Here is a 24,093-nt window from a genome sequence, read left to right on the forward strand (position 1 = left end):
GTTATTGTTTGAGTCACACAGCAAGCATCTGTCGCCATGACGACTACCTGATACACAGCTACTCACAAGTACACTTCCCAGCATCGTCCATCAACATGCATGTTTTATTTCAACCGTTCTTTTTATTTTTACCAAGGTGTAATAATGGTACAATATACTACATCTCCACAAGTTTCAAAATAGAACAAGTTGGACTTATTTAGGCTTACAAAGGGTGAAAAATACACAAATAGTGCATGTTTTTAATGATAGCTTCATTAGAATCTCAACAAGAAAAAAAGATTTTAAATGAACATAGGAGGTCCCAAGGACGGTAATGACATTAGAAATGCTGAAGGTTCCAGAATGTCTTTGAAGTGGCCAACGAAGTCCAAAGAAAGCCTGTGAAGTTTTAGTGACGATGATTGGCTACCGCTGCTACTTTGCTCATCAAAGGCACATCCTTCAAATTATTGTACCTTAGTGGTCAAACTGCTGAATGAATTCATTTTAAAATGGTAAATAGTTATTTCTTATAATAATAAATATAAACGATAATTACATGATAGGCACTGATGACGCAACAGCCTTCCTAATTAGAAATCATCGCCATTTTCTCAACATTGGTAGCTTGTGGGAAGCAGAGAATCCATCCCTGCCGCATCTTTGTCTCTTTCTGCTGGATTCTATCCTTTCAGTTCAATAAAAAATCCACATAATAAAGCATGGAAGGCGATCCTGTCCGTGACAGAAAGCTGCTGTTGGTCTTGCTGAGGAAGCTGAAGGAGGTTTTCGAGGCGTGTGACGAGGATGCGGATGGATTCATCCAGGTGAAGCATCTGCTCCACATCGCCGAGCAGCTCGGCCAAGGAGACGAGGTGAGAAGCTTCATGGTTACCGTAATGTTCCCAGGATGGGTTCACCGGAATAGCTGTGCTAAAATGCATTGCCTTGTTTTCGCAGCACCTTATTGAGTGACAGGTTATTCGGGGCTTTTGTTTGTTTACATGAACTATAGCATTAAAACGACAATGGAGTCGTAATGGCTGGAAGATGAAAACGTTCCATTTTATGGGTGGGGGTAGTTATTGAGGTGGGCGTGTCGATCAAACATCCACATTATCGATACAAATCATATTAATGTATTTATATATTGGTTGTTGATACGGTCGTCCCGCGTTCGTAGCGGTTAATTGGTTCCAGACACGACCACAACGAATGAATATAAGGGGCATAAGATTCAATGTTAATCTAATATTTTCGTAGTAGAGCATAGAAATCCTGCTTATGATTTTGTAAATACGTTTTATTTTTACATTAGAGCGCAGTAGGCATGAAATAACACCCCTATAGTCATATTTACAATGCCATTATTCATTGTTTCAACTCGTGTGTGGCTGCTAGCGAATTAGCAAGCTATCCAGTTAGCCTCAAATTTAGCTAAAGCTCTGATTTGACATGACTTGTAGTTAGAATAGTTTGTTTGCCCCCCCCAAAAAAAACGGATGGGACGTCTATAAAATAGATACTTTTCCAGCAGCTAAATATTTGTGTTACTTTTGTATGATAAAATATGCTTGTCTTGGACTTTTTGCTTGTTTTCCACATTTTGCCCCATTGAAGGGTTTTCGTATAAGATTGTAGCGGACATTCCTTCGTCTCTTTTAGGTCAGGACATTTATCAGCTTCCTGAATCCTCACACTCACGGGAAGCTCAGTTTCAAAGACTTTTGCCGTGCAGTATTTGCTATCAAAGGTACTTCAACACACCGCTACTTCATATGAACAACATCTTGCTCATCAAACTAAAAATGCTCCTACTTTTCTCTTGGTAGGTTATGAGGAGATACTGAAGATGGTTTTGAGTCCTTGCGGTCTTACTTCTAACCTTCCGGCAAACGCTCCTTCCCGTTGCCAGGTAAAGTCCTTGTATTTGAATAAAGATGTTTGTAATGAAAGCAAACAGTAAATGAGCAAACATGACATTTCTAAAATACATTTCTAACTGTTAGCACTATGGACAGTGCTAATTTTGTTGAAGGTGTGACCTTCTAACCTTTGACCTTGTCTTTTCCTATCTGCACACAGTCGTTCCCAGAAAGCAGTGCACATGCTACGGTGCAAAGTGGACGGGATGAGCCTGAAAAGGAAAGCTGCCACACGTCAGCCATCATGGACTCAGCGTGGCAAAACCAGTCAGTTCCATCATTTCTAAGAACATGAAATATCATACTTGCATTACGACTGTTGATTTCCATTATGATGAATCTGTGGTAGTGATATTCCTTGTCAATCACACGTAGCTTCTTTGTTTACTGATACTCTGTGGTGCTCCATCATCTCTCCAGGGAGGAGCAGTTTGAAGACTATGGCGAAGGAGAGGATGTGGAATACTCTCCAAGCAGCCCAAGACAGGACAATGACACCCAAGCTAACAGCATCTCTGATTTGGGATCCTCCCTTCCACCCAGGTTTGTATAAAAAACCCTCGTACAACAACACACTTTATTAGAAAGATACACAAAAGTACACAGTGCAATGTAAGAAGTGCCAAAAAGAGAAAATAAATCATTAAAAATTTCAGAAAGTCCAAGAGAACAGATACTGCAACGAAGTATGGGAGTTAGTACTATAATTATCACATTTGTCCAATCATTTCACAATGGGTAGCATGAGTAATTCCAAAAATCCTTTTTCAGCCAGGTGGGGGTGCTGTTCTGCCAGTGGAAGCTTTTTTCCCCCATTAGTTTATTTCACGGTAAAAGTGCATTATAGGTTCTACATACTGTATAACACACAGTCTATGGGAACGTTTTACTGTAACGGGAGATCAGATATGTACAATCTTTTTCCTGAAAATATGATCTTATTAGTCGTCCTGGTGTCTATGCAGGACTTCTGAATCGTGTAAATTCAAGGAGGACAGGGAATGTCAGTCAGAAAACAGGAAGTGACCAAAGTGAGAGTGTTGGGATGCAGAGCATGAAAGCTCAGCAAGCACGTACATTCAATGTGTACTGTAGATAGTCAGCCCCAAGTACGATATGCACGTATTCATCGTCTGGATCTTTTGGAACTGCAGTGTAGGACACACACCTCAGAAGATGCGGCAACTGTACACGAGTGAGCTGCTGGATATATACTGCTCTCAGTGCTGCAAGAAAGTCAATCTGCTCAATGACTTGGATGCCCACCTCCAAAACGTCAAGGCCAACAGGTATAGTCCATGTATACCATACTTACCAAGGCATAGACCACTACACTGCTTGTTCACTGAGTTTTAGCAGGAGAGGAATAATACTTGGTTGTTGTGAGCTTTCCAATTAATTGTCTTCCATTTTCCTAAAACAGGGGTGGGCAAATACTTTCACTCGTGGGCCGCATTGAGGAAACAAAATTGTCCGGGGGGGCCAGAACATGTCTAATTTTATCTGTAAGTGTTATATACTATCAGCTGTATGTTTTCATGTCCCTTTTTTTCAGGAGCACTTTAAACATCACACCACATCTAACTACGTCATTTAATTTGACAGTTTTGTTTTTTTTTTTTTACTAAATAAGACTTGCAAGTCATGTTGCCAGTTTGTATGTTAAAAGTTGAAATACTTAGAAAGCAACTGGCGGGCCGGATTCAAACGCTTGGTGGGCCGCATGTGGCCCCCGGGCCGTAGTTTGCCCACCCCTGTCCTAAAATGAGCTATGTTAGGCTTGAAATTGGCATTCTTCCAATTCTGGCCATGTCATGCAGACACACCCTGGTGGGGGAACTGTAAAATAAACGATGCAAACAGTTCTTCTTGTGTTTCAGCCCAAACAGAAAGATATCCAGCACGGCATTTGGACGGTGAGTATTTATTGATATTCATTCATTCATTTTCTACCGCTTGTCCTCACGAGGGTCGCGGGGGTGCTGGAGCCTATCCCAGCTGTCTTGGGTCGAGAGGCAGGGTACACCCTGGACTGGTGGCTAGCAAATCACAGGGCACAAATAGACAAACAACCATTCACACTCACATTCATACCTATGGACCATTTGGAGTCGCCAATTAACCTAGCATGTTTTTGGAATGTGGGAGGAAACCGGAGTACCCGGAGAAAACCCATGCATGCACGGGGAGAACATGCAAACTCCACAAAGAGATGTCTGAAGGTGGAATTGAACTTGGGTCTCCTAGCTGTGAGGCCTGCATGTTAACCACTCGTACACCATGCAGCCCTTTATTGATATTGTCTAAAAAATATAATATTTTTAGTGAATCATGATGATTACAAATGGGAAAACAATGAAATATTTCTCATCAAAAGCAGTGGTCACGAACATTGGCAGATTTCAGTATAGTATAGTAGTATAACGTGATATGCAAATTAGTGAAGTGTGTAGAGCATGGGAGGGTAGAAATGTTAATAGTCATTTTTAAAATATATATTTAAAATGAATTACAAATAATTAAATGAATGTTCATACTATCAACTAATTATATAACCATTCATTCATTCATTTTTTACCACTTATACTGACGAGGGTAGCGGGGTGCTGGATCATAACCATACAATTTTTAAACAAAAAAATTGTAATAATGAAAATGAATGAATAAATGCAAAATACAAAACTGATTTGTGGGTTCTCGTCCTCGGTGCAGCCAGCTGTTTCAGGCCAACCACGGCGTGTTCGACTGCAGTCAGGGAAGCAGCACGGAAGACTTGGTGGCGGACAGCATCGACTCCTGTGATGTCAACATCACAGAGAAGGTATTACTGTACTCTCACTAGTACATCATCTCCTTTTGAAGAAAAGTGGATGAAATGTAAGCCAGCGTGTCCTTCAGGTGAGTTACCTGGAGAAGAAGGTGACAGAGCTGGAGAGTGACAGTCTGGCCAATGGGTACCTCAAGTCTAAACTCAAACAGGAGAATACCAAACTGGTTCATCGGTAAGTAGTTATTCTCATACTTTAACGTTTTTACGTCAGAACTTTTTCCCCAACCTAATCTCCCAAAAAGTTGATTTGTGGTTTATGGTTGTTTGTTATAGTATGACAACTTTAAAAAGAAGAATTTTAATATCTTGAATATTTCAACTCTGTGCTCTTAAAATGTAAATATTTTTCCTCATAATATTACAATATTACAATCGTCCAACTGTTTGAAGTTGTGTTGTGAAAAATTTCGTCTTGTCAGTGTGACTTTATTGCTATAAAGTTTTGACTTTTTCTGCTACCTAATTTCCCCAAAATTGTATTTGTTGTTTTGCTTCTCACTTGAATTGAGTCTTCTTTCTTTAATAATCCAACTTAATGATAGTAAAATGATTTTTTTCCATGTGACCAACTATGGGATGATGTTCTGATTGGTTGACATGTTGGATAAAGGTGTGAAATGAGATAATGAGATGTGTGTATTGATTGCTTTCCAGGGTACATGAGCTGGAGGAGCAGATGAAGGATGTGGAGGCGAGGGCGGATCAGAGTCTGGAGGAAGAGACGAGGAGGCACTGTGACGTTTACTGCAAGATGGAAGGGGAAAGAAACACGGAGATAGACTTCCTGTGTAGCAGGTAGGTTGACCACATGGACGTGTGTGACCGGAACTCTTCTTCTCATACTCTGACCAGCGGGTGATGGTGTTTGTGTTGATGTGCAGGATTCAGCAGTTACTGGAAGAGAACGGTGAAATGAAAACAAACGTCTGCAGGCTCAAGTCTCAGACAGAGAAACTGGACCAGGTGACAAACTAGATTCACATTTCCTGTTCGTTGTGTCAAACAAATCCAAATTATTTTAGGAGAAGCAGAAGGAGATGGACAAGCTGGAGGACACCAGCCTGAGGCTCAAAGACGAGGTGGACACGTACAGGAAGATCATGGCTAAAGTTTGGCAAAACCGCCGTGAGTTTCATAAGGAGAAGGAGTCCATGCAGGAGGTGAGAAGGTGAGAGGTGTTCAATGACTTGATGGGGTCTGATCTCCAGTATCCCCCAACGCAGCTCATTGATGATCTACGCAAAGAACTGGACTACCTGCAGCTCTTTCAGATGGAAATAGAGAATCCCGGGAAGGGGAAGGAGCTTTACGAACACAACAGCAAGCCCCGGGAGGTGGAAATGGAACAGGATGTCAAGAAATTGAAACAGGTTGGTAGACGTGAGGGGCCACACGGTGGACTAGTGGTTAGCATGTTGGCCTCACAGTCACGAGATAGGTAAGACCTGGGTTGGAATCTCCGCTTGTGCATCTCTGTGTGGAGTTTGCAAGTTCTCCCCGTGCGTGTGTGGGTTTTCTACGGGCTCCAGTAAACCCACGGTCTGGAGGACCAACATAGACCAGCTACCAACATGAAAACACAACGTATGCTGGTAGCTGGTCTTTAGGGTTATCTTTTTTGTTGTATAAAAACAAGATTGATGCCAGACATTTGTCTGTCAACTGGTGTGAATTGCCAGATTGATTAAAATAGAAGTGGTTTGAAAGCGGTTTAAAAGCGTATGATACGCTGCTACGCCCGGGGTTCGTCTTTCTCTGCTTCCGATTCTCTTTTCATCACGGATGCTAGTAAATAAGCCTTGAGTGTGGCAGAATTTGGATGAAGAATGTGAGGAACGCCCTTGAATACAAGAAATAACTAAAGGTGCTGTTCCTGTTCATCTCACCGCCGCATCCTGTAAGCTTAAATGTTCATTTATGCCCTTTGTTCATAATTTCTATGCATGTAGAATTGTGTTATGCATGTAAAAGTGTGACCATGTGTGAACATGTAAGACTTGCGGCGTTAACTGTGTTATGTATCTAGCAAAGAACTAGAGTCAACCGCTAATGACATCGTAAACGGGCGATGGAGCCGACTTCTGCTTCCTATTTCCATGTATTAGCAAGCTAATGGGATGCTAACAAGGATATTTTATGATAAATAGACATGAATAAGACAGTTGGACTCACACAGTGCATTAATAACACCACAAGCACGCTAACCTGAACCCAGGCTAAACTGGGCTGATGTGAAGTGAAAATCTTCTCTGTGACGAGAGTTTCCAAAACCTCTAGAAGGAAATTTTAAAATATCCCCCAGAGCAAAGTTTGAAAAAGAAGACTGACAGGACATGTTTGTGCCTCCACAGGAGAACCATAAACTTCGAAATCAAAACGACGACTTGAACGCCCAGATTCTAAGTCTGAGTTTATACGAGACCAAGAGCTTGTTCTCATGCCACTCAAAGGTCCAGTGTCTGGCGGCAGAGATTGACAACGCGTCCAAAGATGAGGTTAGTCAGCACACCGCAGCCCCCTTAAGTCCACGTCGACATTAGCGGTTGTCAAAAGCAGCTGCTGCTTTTACTTGTAACTTTGTCAAGGATTTTTCGACCCATGGCAGTTTTTTTGGAATGGAATATTTCCACTGTGTTTTAGACGACTACAGCAACATGTTTGTGCTTATCTTCCTGTTCTATTTATATGCGCGCGCGCGCGCACACACACACACACACACACACACTTTGTTTCTATTTTTTCATCTCTGTATGAGGAGCGTTTATCTGTCCAACCCAGACTGTCTGCAGCCATTTCAATACCATTACTAATACTAAGCTAATTTTATCTCATTTTTAACAAATTTTAAATGAATACAGTCTTCCCTCATTATATCATGATTCCATTATCGCTCCCTCGCTATATTGCCTTCTTGAAGAAATGAATGGATGAAGAAATGATGGCTGTTGTCTAAAATACAAGTGATATAAGTTAAGATATGCCTGTATGAGGCCCACAAGGGGAAATTTTAGATGTAGTATTGTGGTCCCTAGCGGGAAATAAAAGGTTCTCCTCCCATCCCATGTGGAAGTGGTATGTTTTTGGCTTCTTAAGTTTAGAAAAAAGAAGAAATGTCAAGCTCAATCATGGTGACGTTATGGAAAGTAGTGCTCGTCATGGGCGTATCACTTTTTTGTCTTGGAACGTGAAAAGCGGGGCTCTGCTGTATTTTCATGTGTTGTACGATGACTCTCCGTGTCTTTCAGCTGGTGGATGCTTTGAAAACGCAAGAGGAGATCAACCTGCGTCTGAGGAAATACATGGACAAGATTATATTGGCCATTCTCGACCATAACCCCTCCATCCTGGAGATCAAGTGCTGAGCCAAGAGCAGACCCTGGATCACACAAACACTTGTGTACATGACTGCTACCCCGACATATCATCAAGCATCACATTGCCATGTTTAGTGTACATATCAGAACAATATCAAAGAGGATCATCAGTGTATCACTGCATTCGTCAGCTTAACACAATAACACCACTTGTCATTACCTTTTGTCATCTAAACTTAGATGTTGAATTCAATAAATATATATATTTCTATATGTGCGACAATGAGCAACTCAAGGAAACTGTGTTGATTTCAAAAATTATTTTAATTGTCATTCCTTCACTCAGGGGTGACCAAAGGTGTCCCAGTGGGGGCCACATAGTGAAAAATAAAAGCCACTTTGATATTTACTTTACATATGCTAACAAGTTGGGCGAGTGGTTTACGTGTAGGCCACACAGCGAGGAGACCGGAGTTCGATTCCAACCTCGTACATCTCTGTGTGGAGTTTGCATGTTCTCCCCGTGCATGCGTGGGTTTTCTCCGGGTACTCCGGTTTCCGCCCACATTCCAAAAACATGCTAGGTTAATTGGAGACTCCAAATTGTCCATAGGTATGAATGTGAGTGTGAATGGTTGTTTTTCTATGTGCCCTGTGATTGGCTGGCGACCAGTCCAGGGTGTACCCCGCCTCTCGCCCAAAGTCAGCTGTGATAGGCTCCAGCACCCCCGTGACCCTCTTTAGGATAAGTGGTAGAAAATGAATAATTTTCCACAAATTGCAAAATGGCGATTTCCTCATCAAATCACATTCTTGTAAAAGTAAGCAAACTATTTTCTTAATATTTTGACTTTAGTCTCGTAACAACTGCTGATTTTTTTGCGTTTTTCCTTCTTAAATGCTATTTTGGGCCACCAAAAAAACAGACGCAGGCCACAAGTGGCACCTGGACCGCTCTTTGGACACCCCTGACTAAGAGGTTAGACCAATTAGTGGTGGACGTAAAGTGATGGTGGATATATGACAGTTTGATGTTTTTTTTTATAAAATGGTAATTCATGTGAAAGCTGTGATGTTACATGATCTGTATGTGACATTGTTCATGCTGAATGTATTTACCTGTGTAGCACAAATGTACTTTGAACTGAGCAAAGAAGATGTACGTTCTTTGTTCACGTGCCGTATTGCATTCATTTGGTTGGAATGTAACACCTGAGAGCCTATTCAGTTGTTACAATTCTTACATGGATTTCAAATGAGCTTTTGTTGTATAACACAAAAAAATGTTTAGAAATGAGCTAGCTTACCTGACACTGCCATTGTGGAGAAGTCGTATGCGGGGATATTATTCCTTACAGTAGCCAATTGGGAGAGGAAGGAAGTGTTCTTCTATTTCAATAAAGTCGTGTTTGCTATGACTGGCATATTCTTCAGTAGATGTACAGTATAGTCATGTATTTGGATTCAATGTTAATAAAAGGAATATTTTTGTAGTAAGAGCAGCGCTACAGATAACTGAAAAAAACATCAGTTTCTCTAGTATTTCAAATGGGGGGGGTGTGAAAACATTTCTGTTTCTTGGGGGGGGCATGACAGCATATAGCTGAGAACACTGAGCTAGAGCATAAAAAACCTGTTAATGAGCTTCTAAATACAGTTTTTGTCATAATTAGAGCCCTGTAGACACAAATTAACAACCCTATAGCCACCTTTACCCTTCTATCATTCATTGTTTACACCACATTGCCCAACTCAGGACAGCTGCTAGCTAACAAGCTAACCACTTAGCCTTCAATTTGTATCAGAATCGGACTTGCTTTGAATGTCGTTTTTGCAGTGCAAATTATTATATTTGATAATTGTAACCCATGAATTTAGGATTTTGGCTGCACAGCAGATGAGTGGTTAGCACACAGGCCACACAGCTAGGAGACCCAAGTTCAATTCCACCCTAAGCCATCTCTGTGTGGAGTTTGCATGTTCTCCCTGTGCATGCATGGGTTTTCTTCGGGGACACTTGTTTCCTCCCACATTCCAAAAACATGCTAGGTTATTTGGCGACTCCAAATTGTCCATAGGTATGAATGTGAGTGTGAATGGTTGTTTGTCTATATGTGCCCAGGGTGTACCCCGCCTCTCGCCCAAAGACAGCTGGGATAGGCTCCAGCACCCCCGCGACCCTTGTGAGGAAAAGCGGTAGAAAATGAATGAATAAATGAACTTTTGTCTCCTGTGTTGTATTTTTGGTTGTCTATAAATGTATTATTCCCCTCCCGTCCAGTAGAAGGCAGCAGTGAGTTGTGTCGCTCAACATGTCCACCGCCAAATCAAACATTTCAAAGAAGAAATATTTTTCTTTTCTGAGGAAGGTCCCGTCAAAGCGGCTTCGGTTCTAATTTCCAAAACAAAAAGAAGTTCCAAACCAACGATGTATGCGAGGACTAATGCCGGCAGCTCACATGGAGATTTTCCTGACAGAAACGGAGTGAATTATGTGACATCGACAGAGTCCTTCGGCCACTGCTCCCAATTGTTCTGGAAAAAGGATCCAAACGACGTAAGAAACGCTCCAATGTTAGCCAACAATGATCGGGGTTCAGCACCAGCAATGGATGCGTGAGGACTAGAAATACGGCAATAAATGTCATTTGGCGTGCGGCTGCTTGTGTTGAGTGAGCATCTTCGTCAGCGTTGTGCTAAAGCAGCCAGCGGCCCATCATGGCCTACTTTGACTGCTTGCTACTATGGCAATTAATTTCATGCCGTGTGGCTCACCTTTATTAGATTGGGACAAGCCCAACTATTGTACAATGATGAAATAACGTATAAAACGATGTATTGGGAAGATACCGTGGCGGGTCCGGAATGTGGATGCTAATAGTTAGCGTCACCGAGGCAAGCTGCTAACAGTGCAGCGGTGGCAGCAACGGAGCCGAAGCTAAATAAGGTGGCGCACAAGCTGCCTTTTTCCCTCTCCTCTTGTTTACACAGTGATAAGGTGCCTTCCACGGCAAGATCCACTTCCGCGATTGAAGAAGTGTTTATTTCAGCGCGCTATGCGGAGCTTGATATCATATAATAAACAAAGCCAGCCTGACCACACAGGAAGTGGGAGCGGAAGGCGCCCCACGGAGCTCCTTGAAAGACTTCTTTGTGATGCTGCTGTTCATTCATGGCCGCCCTAGCTTGTTTGGCTACTCTACTTTTGCTCCCCCAGCCTTCATTAATGACTCCCAAAACACAACGTTTACTTCATAACAATCAGCAAAGACATTCCTGGCTATTTTTTAAAACCATTTTCTGTGCCTCGAACTGAGATTGAAAGGCTCGATTTGTGAGAATAATCACATGTTCGCCAAATAGTCCTGCATTATACCAGAAATAAACTATAAACATAATAGAAAGCTATAACTATACTATAAAAAATACTATGCCATGTAATGTGTGTGGAATAACTATGTCATACTTTTGTTTCATGTCAGCAACCGGTGTTATTGTTGGTTTTATACAGTATTAGCCCCTCCCCACGAAGGTCAAGTTCATTTATTTATTTTTATTTTGTCTATGGTGCCAGACCGCAACAGAAGTAACTTAAGTTATAAAACATATTGATTACTTTGGTACCAATAACCACTTTTATGTCTGATTTTTAAACTTAGATGTAAGTGTAGTTTGTGTACACTAGGAGGTAAGAAGGACTGTACCATGCGTATTTGACCAGCTGTACCAATTTATATGATAATATCACTACTACTACAAGGGCCATGCGGTCAGGATGTTTGAATCGCCGTCTGAGTGTCTCTGTGTGGAGTTTGCATGTTCTCCCCATGTGTGCATGGGTTTAGTCTGGGATTGTTTTCTCTCACGTTCCAAAAATATGCATGTTTACATTCCAGAAATGTGCATGTTAGGTTAATCGGAAACTCTAAATTGTCTGGCAACCAGTCCAGGGTATACCTGCTCGAATACTCCCGCTTTGGCCCAGCAAGGTGCACCAAGTGGCTGATGATGTTTTCTTGTGTGCTCCATTGGGTTTTCCCCCCTCATTGCAGAGGATTTGGGACAACAAGCATGCAAAATGTCTGGAAAGTGAATGTTTGTTCACATGTGAGTTCAGGCTGTTAGCGTCAGAGACAGGAGTGCTTGATTTTCTCACCTCCACAGTATGTGTAATCTCGCCTCATTGGAGCGTTTTTTGTTGTTGTTTATCTGAAATATGCTGGGTGTGTGTTCACGTTTGTGTTGATAGTAATCCATCAAATCCGTACGCCTGTAATTTCACAATCATTGATTGACAAGCATTCCACTGCCCACCAATGTCTTTCCTTCGGTATGTCAGCCAGTCATCCATCATAGTCAAAACTGTTGCTGTTGGATGCCCTTTCCTGTACACTGTTAGAAAGTTGCCCGTGCCATCTGGTGGTAACTGTGTTTGCCATTATTATACTGTAAGTTTTTTTTTTGCTGAGTTTTGTCCTGTTATTGAAATATAGACAAGTCGCAAAAGTGATTCCACCTCACACATTTCAGCAAACATATGTTGAGCTTGCCGCGACGACGCTGAAGGATACACTCCTAATCAACATTTTAAGTGCAGTTGAAAAATGTCAATAATGTACTTTTTGCACTGTTGGACTTTAAGGAGGTTCTAAGTAGAGTTTGAAAATGCAAAAAGAAGGAGTGAGATGACAAAACAATTAATTGCAAAGAAGCATTCAAGTGAAATAGAAGCTAATTGAAGGTTGAAGAGCACAGCCTCTAAAAGGCGGAATGTGGATTGAATGTGATCTAGTGTCAGGTGTTCACACTGTCATGATCTCTTGATGGCAAAATGCAAAAAGCTTTCTCTCTGAGGGCAGTGGGTTGTGGAGGAGGCGCCGTCAAGATCCTTCAATGGAACAGTGGCACTTCAGGTTGTGCAGGGGTGTCAAACGGCAGCTGGATATGTGGAGATGTTGTGAGGGGGTGCGGGGGGCATCCCTTTATGACTGAAGACCCTGGTCTCTGTGGGCATGTCTGGCTTTTTCAACAGGACAATGCACTTCACAAAGGACTTCTTTCAGAGGAATAATTGCACTCTTTTTTGCCGTCTTGCATGTTCTCCTCATCTAAATCCAACGGAGAAAATTTTGGGACTGTTGGCAAGGGAAGTTTAGAAGAATGCACATCAGTTTCAGACATCTTCACCACCTGCACCTGGAGCAACATTTGCACCCGCCTCTTGGAAACATTCGCACAAAGCTTGCCCAAACCCATTTTTCACCTCATTAACAAGACTTGTGCATCCAGTGCAACATTTATTTCTATTTTAGGTTGGTTTTTTGAGCTGTGGTCTTTACCTTTTTACATTTTGAAGCTCTATTTAGAACCTCCTTTAAGATCCAACAATGCAGAAGGTTAATTCTTGATCAGTACAAGTAATCAGTCCAATTTCCAAAGTATTGTTCCTTGGAGATAAATTGTTCCAAAAAGTTTGCTGCAATGTGAATAGTGTACTCGCTTTTGTGACTGAGTGTACAGCATGTACAGTTTTTTGTTTTTTTATCACAGTATCTATTATTAGTTTATTATTAATCTATTAATATTTGAAAGACATTGTTTTTACACAATCTACAAACTACAGCAAAATATCCATCCTGAGTCCAGCATGGTGCTCAGCCTCAGCAGCGGTGAACGAATCATTTATTGATACACTCCTTCTAAAACTCTTACCATTTCCAGTCAAACGACTAATCAGTGCCAGTGACCAGACAGGAAGTAATGACATTTATTTTTGATGCTTTTTACAGTCGAGTACGACCATCAACTGGTGTGACCAACTCCCTACATCGTCAGCCGCACTGTCAAGCTCCAGTCTCTCTTCAGCGTCTCTCTCCAGTTCCAGTCTCTCCTTAGAATCCCGAGCACCGGTCCCAGCAACATCCACATCAGATGACATGGATTCGGACGAGAGGCCGTATGTCTGCGACTTGTGCAGCTGTGCCTACAAACACGCCAGCTCCTTGCTCAACCACAAGCTCACTCACAAGACTGGAGACTTCAGGTACAGACTCTTTTTGGATGAGTGTATAACATCCTGCTTTTTAAGGTATGGGAAGAAATTATTGTAGGTGAGATGTTCCAACTAACAACTTGTGAAAAACTATGACCTTTCATACTATTCACCTGTGTTTCATCAGTATGTGCAGAACATACTGAAACAGTCCTCAATCTTCTCTAATATCATATTTTATTCTTCCCACAACACAGATGCGACTTTTGTAGCAAGCCCTACACCAACTATATGTCCTTGCGGAACCATATGAGAATCCATGGTCAGAAGCGTTACATGTGCGATCGCTGTGGGAAAGCCTTTCGATTGGCACGGTACCTCCGCAACCACCAGAGAATCCACGATGACGGGCCAAACCGCTTTGACTGTCCTTCCTGCTCAAAGAGTTACAGGACCATGTTGGAGCTGGCGCAACACCGTTGTGGTTCTGCTTCATCCGGCCAGGTGGGTCAGTGTGAGAGCATACAAGATTTTCTATTGCCGGACTAAAGAGGCAGGATCTTTACAGTATATGTTGGAATAAGTACGGTTGTGCCATTGCATAATATCACAATATTGACAGTACAGTGCACACATTGTTAGCTTAAACCTGAGTGAGAGAGGGAAAGCAGTGTCTTCTCTTCAGGTCTTCCCAAATACTCGTACGTCCTTATGATATTCATTTTATTTTTTAGAATTGCATTTTCTACCTTTTTGGCTTAGTTAATGAAATGCAAGAATCTGTACATTTAAACTGTGGTGCCTTGGTTAACAACATTAATCCATTCCAGAAGACTCAAACCAAAATGGGCTCAAACCAAAAATGTTCCCATATAAAATAATCTAAATCTTATTCATCCGTTCCACACACCTAAAAGGGTTAACACAAAGCATGCTGTATAGTTTTACATGCAGAAAATTATGCAAAAATAATGACATTTCTTTTACGAAGTTTTGTTGGGGTAGGGAAGGGGGGGCACAAAATCTTCAAAGAACAAAATAGCACAAATTAAAAATTATTCTGCTGCAACCATAATTTTCAAAAATGAAAACACCCCTCGTCAAGCATGAGCCGCACTAGCATGCTCTGCTAAACCAAGCTAACCCCGCTAACTTCCAAGTTTTTTTCTGCATGTTTAGTTTAGCTGGGGGCGGGTTAGAGTTTGTGATGACATGATTGAGCAGTCTGCCAGGGAAATACTCCATACCCATCCTGGTCACAAAGTTGTTGGACCCAACAACTGAGGACCCAAAGAAAACTGGGAGCAGTTTGGTGCATGCTCAGAAATGATAGTCAGGAGCCTGTCTCCAACCCGAAGGGAAGTGATCCTCTCATCCACCAGGGATGGCTCTGGATATAATTAAACGCACACCAGCTCCATGCCTCTTCGGTGTAGCTTTTCCTGAGTAGAACAAGGGCCAGCCCCTCTGGTGGAGTTTGGTTTCAGAGCCTTAAACTATGGGTTGGGTCTGGTTTTATTTATAAAAGTGACCGTGCACTAAAAAGTTGTGAAATGTGCGTATGCAAATATGATTCATGTTTATTCATGATTTGTTGGACTATATGTTGACAACGATGTGATGTATTTTAGTTAGTTTTAGGGGTTTAACCTGCCGATTGTGATACTGATCACATGATCACACTGATTATGATCACATGTCTGTGGCTGATGGATGGGAGCATCCTTATTTGGCCCTAACTTCATATCCTGGCAAGGAACCATGTCTCCCATTTGGGTCTTGAGCATGCTTGGGTCCGTGTGTGGGACACCTGACAATGTTCTCCTTGTGTATTTTTCACTTCTGGTTTAATTTCATTTAGAACTACTCAAATTTAATATTTCCTTGTGTACAAAAAACATACAGTAAATACTGTATATTGATACAAACATGACCAGCTAAGCTTTTCTGAGATACGTCTTCAAATTTTCTCTTAGTGTTCTAATGACGTGAATTGACCTTTCATATTGGAAGCATTGGGAGTAGTCACACAAATGTAAAAGTTTGCAATGTGTGGGAGGAAGTCCTGCGCCCCAGTTTGCATTTGCATTATGCTTTATTGATGCCAGACTGCTGTCATCCCCACCAGCAACCTGTGCCAAACACTAATATGCATTTACATTTTTACATGAATTTTTTATATATTTTTTTGAAGGTGGAAAACTGTTTTAGAAACAATGCAGAAGCTGCAACTGGCGTTGCTAATTAGCTGCACGAAGCTTGCGAGATGCATGCTGGTCAGGCCTGGGTGATAATACTCCCATTGAAGAAGTGATGAATTGTAAGGGACTAGGTTTTATTAATGTTGGTGTTTCCAGAGGTAATTGAAGGCAACTTGTGATTGGTGGAAAAGAAGGTATTTATGCTGCGTTTGGTGTACTGCAGAGGAGGACAGTGACTAGTCAGAGTGTGATGCTGTGGAACTTGTGTGCTGCGTTGGCAGAGGTCTAGGCTGATGGTAACCTGTTAAGGTTTGGCAATAAAAAGATCTTATGAGATCAAAACGTGACAAGATTTCTCATTCCAAAAATGTCTTCCTTGTTAAGAAATGGGTTTGAAAAGGCAATAGCAATGTTAGCAGTGAGGAATAACGAAGGTCTGGTGGTGTTGCCCCACAAGTCTAGTAATCCAAATTTATGTGTGTCTTGTGTGTCTGTGTGTGCTTTGGTTTGGTTCATAAGAACCGGTTCAACTGCCCGTCCTGCTTTAAGAGCTACAGAACCATGCTGGACCTGGCCCAGCATCGCTGCAGAGCTGCGCCCAAAAACCAGGTTGGTGTGAGTGTGCGTGAGAATGTTTGTGTGAGATCAGTCTGGACTCTGATTAAGGGTTCATTTGAACTCATTTCCGGAGCCAAAATACCACTAATACTACGTACTTGTATTTGATCTTGTGTTCTTGTGGCAGCGTTTTCTTTTGTTTGTTGTTAGCTTTTTGTTCGGTAATTGGTGTATTATGAGAATTTTTGCAAGGCAGCTCCGACAGAACTGTGCAGTACAAATACATCTAAAAAAAGGATGCACATAGTTTAGTGGTTTTTAGTAAGGCACAAAGTTAAAGACAAGTGTAATGGTAAGAGTTTGAGGAGTGTGAATGAGTATTTTATTTGTCGTAAAGTTACTTATTGTATGGATTGAAGTGTAGTATTAATAGTTCCAACTTGTGGTCTCATTCCCCATCACTGAACAATGGCAGCACACTGTTTTCATCCTATCCACATGTTCCCAAACATGGGACTTCAATGACTAAAGAGGGTTTTCAAGCTCTGGCTTCTCCTTGGCACGGTGATTCCTGCTAGCCAAAGACTGTGGACGGAGCTGTAAAGTAATCCCTCAAGATGGCACAAGTACTGAAAGTGCCAAGGTGGTTTTATAGTGTCCTCCATCATGCCATATCTGTATGGCATAAAGTGTCATATAGATATTGGTAAATTAGTTAAAATGCTAACAGTTATCATGCAGGCACCTAAGATAAGATAAGCAAGGTAAGATAGCACTAGGTACAGAAATGATCAAGTCAGTTGTCCTACATCATGCCATATCTGATTGACATGACGTATCATATAGATATTGGTAAATTAGCAAACATGATAACAGCATGCTAGCACCTAGCAAGATTGCACTAAGTACGGAAAGTGCCAGGGTGGTTGTAGAGTGTCCCTAGATCATGCCGTGTCTGTGGGACATGGCGTGTCATGTCGATATTAGTAAATTAGCTAAAATGCTAACAGCATGCTTGCACCAAGCAAGATGGCACTAAATATGGAAAAGGTGGTTGTATAGTGTCCTACATCATGCCATGTCTGTACAGTATATGAACAGTATACAATATATTTTTGCTGAGCTTTTAGCTGACATTCTTGTGGTTACATGGCTGTGTAGAATGGGTGGATCGACACAAGCGGCGTCAAGCAGTTACCATAGCAACCCAAATGCAACTACGTTTTAAAAGGTTATGGGTATTTAAATGTCCACACAGCTGGCAATGCGCATATAAGCATGTTTCTTAGAAGCCTTTTGTCTGTCTGCTTACTCCCCATGCAGACTGGCAGCCGTCGTTCAAATTTCTCTGCTACACCTCGCCGTCAACAGCAGCAGCAGCAGCAGCAGAATAACGCCTCCTCCATGATGCAGTCACAGCACGGAGGACACAGTCAACAGGAACCTCTGCCCTCCCACTGCGTATCTCCCATGTCTCAAGGAGGCCAGAGTGGTGGCGTGGCCAGTCAGTCTGTCCCTGACCACCAGGTAGGGAGGATATACCAGGTTTGTTTCTTGTCCATTTTTTCCACCTTATTTTCATGGACCCTCTCCACCGTCAACTACACTCACGCCACGCTTGCCAACAGGTCCGTCCCAGCTCTGTGTCGTCCCAGAGCAGCCAGCAAAGCATGAGGAGCTCATCCTCCTCCAAACACATCTCTTCCAGCAGTACATCAACTTCTTCCTACTCTCTTCTCCAGCCCCTGGTTCCTGAGGTAAAGGAGATGAGCTCGGGATACACTAGGCTGAGCGCCAATCCCATGGTAGGAGAGAGAACCGCCGTCTGCTAAATGCTAATAGAAGCTTTCTCCTTATCTGCCTACTAACATCAGGAGAAGCAGAAGTTTGCATACTGAAACACAGAACCATTGTGTCAGCAAAAATGAAAAAAGTCAGCAGTAATTTTAAGTCATATATATTATAAATATATTAAAGTTGTAATCTAATGGAAAATAACGGGAAGATAACATAATGTTGAGGGAAAATAATTTTTGTAGGATAAAGTTGAAATATTAAAGAAAAAAGACACTTGTTTGTAGTCCTATTTAGAAACAAAACAATAAATGGAACTTGGAAAATTAGGTTGTGGAAAAGTTAGAATTGTTGGAGAATAATGTCATGATTATAAGAATAATATTTGCAGAAAAGTCGAAAAATAAAAATAAAAGCACCAAAAATGGAATAATGTAATTTCACAAGAATGAAGTCAAAATAGTAAGAGAAAACGATAGCATGAACTTGTAATATTTTGCATACAGCTGAAATATTGATAATATGAGAACCAAAACTAAGTTTAAATATTTATTTAAATAAATATATATCACAATTACATGTGTTTACAAAGTTGGGACACCCCTGGTGTGGCCAAACTCCTCTTCCTTAGCACTTAAACACTTTCTGACGGGGCGGGGGAGAAATCCATGTGACCATCAGTACATAGAAATCATAAATAATAGGCATAGTACGTATACGCCAATAACACAGTATCTCAGTGTCATCAATGCTAGTCCTTTGGAACATACATTTGGTCATGTATAAATACTATATGTGCTAAACCATCATGGAATTAGCAGAGGATGAGTAATGCTTTAATTTCAAGCATGCAGCTGTATTCTGTTGCCAATATGATACTGTTAGTTATTTTTTCTATAGAATGGTCTCATTTAGCCCCCAATTTTGTTTTGAACAGCTTAAACCACAATTGTGATAATAATGATATCAGGGGTGCACGAACATTATGAACAGATAACTATTAGGTTGATATGAGGCAATTATGACATCATTCCAGTAAATCCAATACGATTTAAAAATAGCTGCAATAACTGATCTTTGGGAAAAAAATATTCCAATGAGGTGAGATTACCTTTACTGTGCGGGTGAGCAAATTAAGTGCTCCTTTTTCCTCCTACCTGTGAGTACATAACTTCCTCCGCTTTCCCCTGTAAACAAACTGTCAACTTGGAGTGTGTGCCCGAATACAGTGCACCTTTCCAGGCCACGCCAGGTGGCGACTGGTTCTCCTGATAGTAGTGATGTCATTCGGGGGAAAATTGGTGCAATTGATCCAATCCTTATTTGTTATTTGTCTTTGTTACATCCAGGTGTGCACAAACTACAATGAAATAGCATCTGAAATAAAATTAATACATAAAATTTATTGGAACCATGTTGCTCTTGAGAAACAAAGTTAATAGAATTGACTTGAAAAAAATCTCAAATAAATAAATTGATATATATTTTAAATTAGAATGAAGTTGATTGAATGAAATGTGGTCCACTGTCACTGACACTCATTTTCTCTCTCTTTCTCTCGACTTGCCTCTGCTGTGCTTTCGCACTCTTGTCTCTTCTGTGGTGATCTTTGCCATGTCCCGCCACAGCCGAAGCACCAGGACACTTTTTCTCTGGCTCCTCAGCGGCCCCTCACCACCATCAACCCCATAGCCCACTCCCTCCATCCAAACGGAGCCCCCACACTCAAGCCTTCGCCCGTGCCACGTACCATCCAGGCTATGCCCTGGGAGCAGCGCTCGCTCTACAATCAATAAAATTTTGGGAACCAGGCCCCTCCCGCCTCCTTGCATCCGACACAACCCCCCCCCCCCACTCTTCCTTAGCTTCCCCGTCGTCGCTTCCGCCATCAAGGATGGAGGACGTCACCCGTGCCACGTTTGAGTCCCTGGCCCTGAGGGACTTTGTATGTGGGAATGGGGAACTGCAACCATTCAGAACTAGTTGAGATGATTACTGAGTAGTTTTTTTGTGTGTTGCCTTGCCCCTCATGTATGATCCATACTGGGCATAAGTTCATGTCTGTCATTTCATTCAGATTTAATCTCCCATCTCCTGCTCTCCTTGTGGAAACAAAATATATCCTTTCCCTCATTTTGGATGACATGAACTGCTTTTGAATAAATATTGACTAGCCTAACTGACCCTTACTTTCAAGATAAAGTAGCTAACAAATGTCCCGGATCTTTCTGCAATGAGAAAAAGGGAAGGAAAGTCTTCTTACCTCCTTAGGCGCCACAGTGAACATTGTGCATATCAGGTGTCATCACTACTTAATGATGTTTACAAGTCGTGTTTACCCACAAATAAGCATTGAGGAACGACTGTTGTTTGAAATCTACCTTCCAGGCTTAAAGCCCGCACCTTCTACAATAAAAGCAAACACAACTGCTCACACATGAGTTGGAGCCAGCAAGAAACCCAGTTTGGCATGCGGCTTGTACCTCAAATCTAAAAGCGTTCCACTTCTTTCCATCTGGATCTGATACACACCTGAGAAGAACAGCGTATGTTTGAAGTTAAAAGACCAAAACTGCAAGCAAGCAGTGTTGACCCAAAACACGCAAAGTTCATCGGGGCAGAAAAAGGAAAGCTTTCCACTGGCTAAGCCGGTCTCCAGGCTTCAAGCCTGTGCAACGGGGGAGTCAAAGTGTGGACCGAGGGCCCCTTTTGTCCCACAGCTTGTCTTTTCGTTGCCTCGTGGCACATTCTAGAAATAAAATGAAACATGGCCTGCATCAGAACATGACATTGCAAAATATTGAACCACATGGAAAACAAAAAATGGCACTTAAACTAAAATGGACGCTACTGAGCTTGTTTAGACTGGTTGTAATTCCGGCTGTTTATACCTGCCATCTTGTCATTTCACTCACGAGCCAAAGCTCATGAGAACTTTAGCCTCTGGTTCAGTTCCTGCTTCACCGCAACAAACCGATGAAGAGTCCGCATCAAGCTCTGCGGCCAGTCTACGGCTCCAAAAATCGCCAAGTCACACTCGTGACCTATTTGTACGTTTCTTGTTTTTTTGCACGTAAACCAGCCGTAGGAGCCCGTATGACTGGTTGTAACTTAAGCTTCAGACAAGACCTGTTCCAGTACCTTAGCTCCTAGGTTGTGTATCAGATCAATATTCATTCACACACTGGAAGTCGAGTGCTCGTTTTCAGACCTCTTTTTAGAATTACTGTTGTGATGAGTGAAGGTACACTCAAGAGTCAGTTTGTGCCCACGTGACAGCTGCACTTGCCAAAAGAGAAAGTATGTATGTAGCTCAGGACTCAGGCGTCGCTCCAAAAGGATTACCGGTAGAGAAAGCACCACGGTAGAGTTTCACTACAGCCGCAACTGTCCTCTTGACGATCTACCTGCAGAGTGGGTAGCGTTCAAGCTGCCCGTCTGCAAATACATCCACATGCATCTGCATGTATTTTCATGTTACAGCCATGGAATCCAGGTGTAGTGGGGGAAATAAGTATTTGCTGGTTGTGTCACTGCCCCCCCTTACAGAGATGTGAACAGTCCATTTTATGGTAGCTTTATTTTTAAAGAGATTTCCTATAACTGATAGAAATAAATATTTGATCCCCATAGTGACATAGTACTTGGTGGAGAACTCAGGTTTTGCTTTTTATAGTTCACTCTTTCAAGTTACAGTGCTTGCCACAGATTTCCTACCAGGTTATAGTCTGGAGACTGGCTACTCCAGGGCCTTAATGGGGTCTTCTTAGTTGTATGGTTTGGGTCATCAAATTGGAAGACCAACACAAGAACCATATGTAGGGTACATGGCGCCCTGTTCAGCAGCCCCGCAATAAAGTCAATAAATTAAATAAAAGTTAGTAATACATATATACTTCCTGTCTGATCAAATACTTATTTCAAACCACTACAAATGAATTCAAACCTAAGTTATATGAAGGCTACCATAGCATCTATCTCTTGGGAGGGGGGGGACTTATTTTCCCAACTTGTATGTACGTAGCTGTTACTTCTATATTAAATTATCCACAGTCCTACTGACATGCCTCTTAAAATGTTTTTTTTATCCATCACGTCTCTTCATAGTTGCTTTCTCTTTCCTTGTAAAGTGTCTTTGAGTATTTAGAAAAGTACTATACAAATAAAATGTTTTATTATCACCAACACTTTGTTTTTGTCATTGCCGTATGTTGGAGGCTTTGTTGTTGCCTTTTGTTTGTCATTTCATTTTTAAACATTAGTTATTCAATTGCAATATACTATACAGTACATCAACTAGTGATTTTGGAGTGGTGCTTGCCTGACTTTTGTGGTGTTATTTTAAGATGACATGACGATACAATTGGAAGTGTTATTGTTGAAACTGCACACTTGTCCATTTGACTCAGTGGTGTAGTACCTGGACTGACCTGTGTGAGGCAGCAATGTGCCGCATGGTATACAGTCGAATAAAAAGTTAGCTAGCAGTTAGCCTGTCTTCAACTCCATTGTGGTGGAGACTTTTTGCTCACTCTTAAATTATACAGCATGTATGACACATTAATCCATAAGAATCACTTAGAATTTGTTAAATGTGCCCTATACAGCTTTGTGCTTGATTTAAAGTTCCGAGGTGACTTGTGGAAAACACTTGAGTGGTTTTCATGTGACTCTTCCCGGATATGCTTCCCAAAATGGCAGCACAGTCAGACAGGTAAGCTAGCTCATTTCAGAAATGTATTTTTATGCCATGAAAGCTCATTTTAAAAACTACAATGCTTTAATAATATATTTCTTGAAGGAATTAATAGAAAAAACAATCAAATTGCTATGGAAAGATTGATGTTACTTAAAAATGCTAATAAGATACTCAAATGTCAGTTATTTAAAAAAAAAAGTTCTGTACAGACTTCTCAAGTTGACTTTTTTCAAATAAAGATTACATTTACTACGAACATGAAAGATTTAAACATAGGGGAAGGCACAGAAGAGCAAAATGGGGAGGGTTGACCGTTATGGGTATATGCCCAATTGTCTGGGTTCTTCAAATGGGTTTTAACCAGACTAGCTCCCTGTTAGCCTGGCTAGCTCGCTGGTAGCTTGGCTAACTTCCTGGTTAAGCCTGGCTAACTTCCTGGTAGCGTGGCTAAGGCTAACTTCCTGGTAGTCGTGATGTCATGTTAACAAAATGTTACATCACGATTACTATTATCACAGTATTGTTGAATGCGCTTAAGTGTTTAAAAAGTATTGGTACACACTTAAGTTTTTTTTCAAAAGCTTTATTATAAAACACACAGAAATAAACAACACACAATGTACTTTCCTTGGCCAGGCCCACCATTGCAAACTCTGCATGCGCATCCTCTTGCCACTTCTCGGGCAGGAAAGGGCACGGGTAGGCACCATGTATTGTGGGCCGCCGCAAGCGCCATTTTTGAGAGCACTAGCTTCTGTTTACATCAGAGTCAGAGCTTTGAGAGAGATACACAACATA

At 41.6% G+C, this 24,093-nt stretch overlaps 2 protein-coding genes across 6 annotated transcripts; both read left to right on the forward strand.

Annotated features, from left to right (window-relative positions):
* The first annotated feature begins 422 nt into the window (after positions 1-422).
* Positions 423-9,525, forward strand: rab11fip4a (RAB11 family interacting protein 4 (class II) a). Its single transcript, XM_058049209.2, has 15 exons — positions 423-857; positions 1,648-1,735; positions 1,815-1,897; positions 2,068-2,174; positions 2,328-2,450; positions 3,062-3,196; positions 3,788-3,823; positions 4,620-4,728; positions 4,806-4,909; positions 5,392-5,532; positions 5,619-5,700; positions 5,760-5,897; positions 5,961-6,107; positions 7,089-7,232; positions 7,983-9,525. The coding sequence occupies exons 1-15, from the start codon at positions 705-707 to the stop codon at positions 8,097-8,099; spliced, it is 1,707 nt and encodes a 568-aa protein (XP_057905192.2). The 5' UTR covers positions 423-704; the 3' UTR covers positions 8,100-9,525.
* Positions 9,526-10,350: 825 nt separating this feature from the next.
* LOC131102976 (uncharacterized) lies at positions 10,351-22,783 on the forward strand. 5 transcript variants are annotated; one of them, XM_058048725.2, is made up of 7 exons: positions 10,351-10,608; positions 13,841-14,094; positions 14,301-14,547; positions 16,764-16,853; positions 18,126-18,347; positions 18,431-18,607; positions 20,225-22,783. In XM_058048725.2, the coding sequence occupies exons 1-7, from the start codon at positions 10,480-10,482 to the stop codon at positions 20,390-20,392; spliced, it is 1,287 nt and encodes a 428-aa protein (XP_057904708.2). In that variant the 5' UTR covers positions 10,351-10,479; the 3' UTR covers positions 20,393-22,783. The 5 variants fall into 5 exon arrangements, with proteins under 5 accessions (XP_057904708.2, XP_057904710.2, XP_057904709.2 ...); XM_058048727.2 differs by having other exon boundaries at positions 18,431-18,559; XM_058048726.2 differs by having other exon boundaries at positions 18,126-18,329.
* Positions 22,784-24,093: the final 1,310 nt, after the last annotated feature.

Source organism: Doryrhamphus excisus, linkage group LG16 (genome assembly GCF_037039965.1).
Source record: "Doryrhamphus excisus strain RoL-2023G ecotype Guam linkage group LG16, RoL_Dexc_Guam_v1.1, whole genome shotgun sequence".
NCBI classification, from domain to species: Eukaryota; Metazoa; Chordata; class Actinopteri; order Syngnathiformes; family Syngnathidae; genus Doryrhamphus; species Doryrhamphus excisus.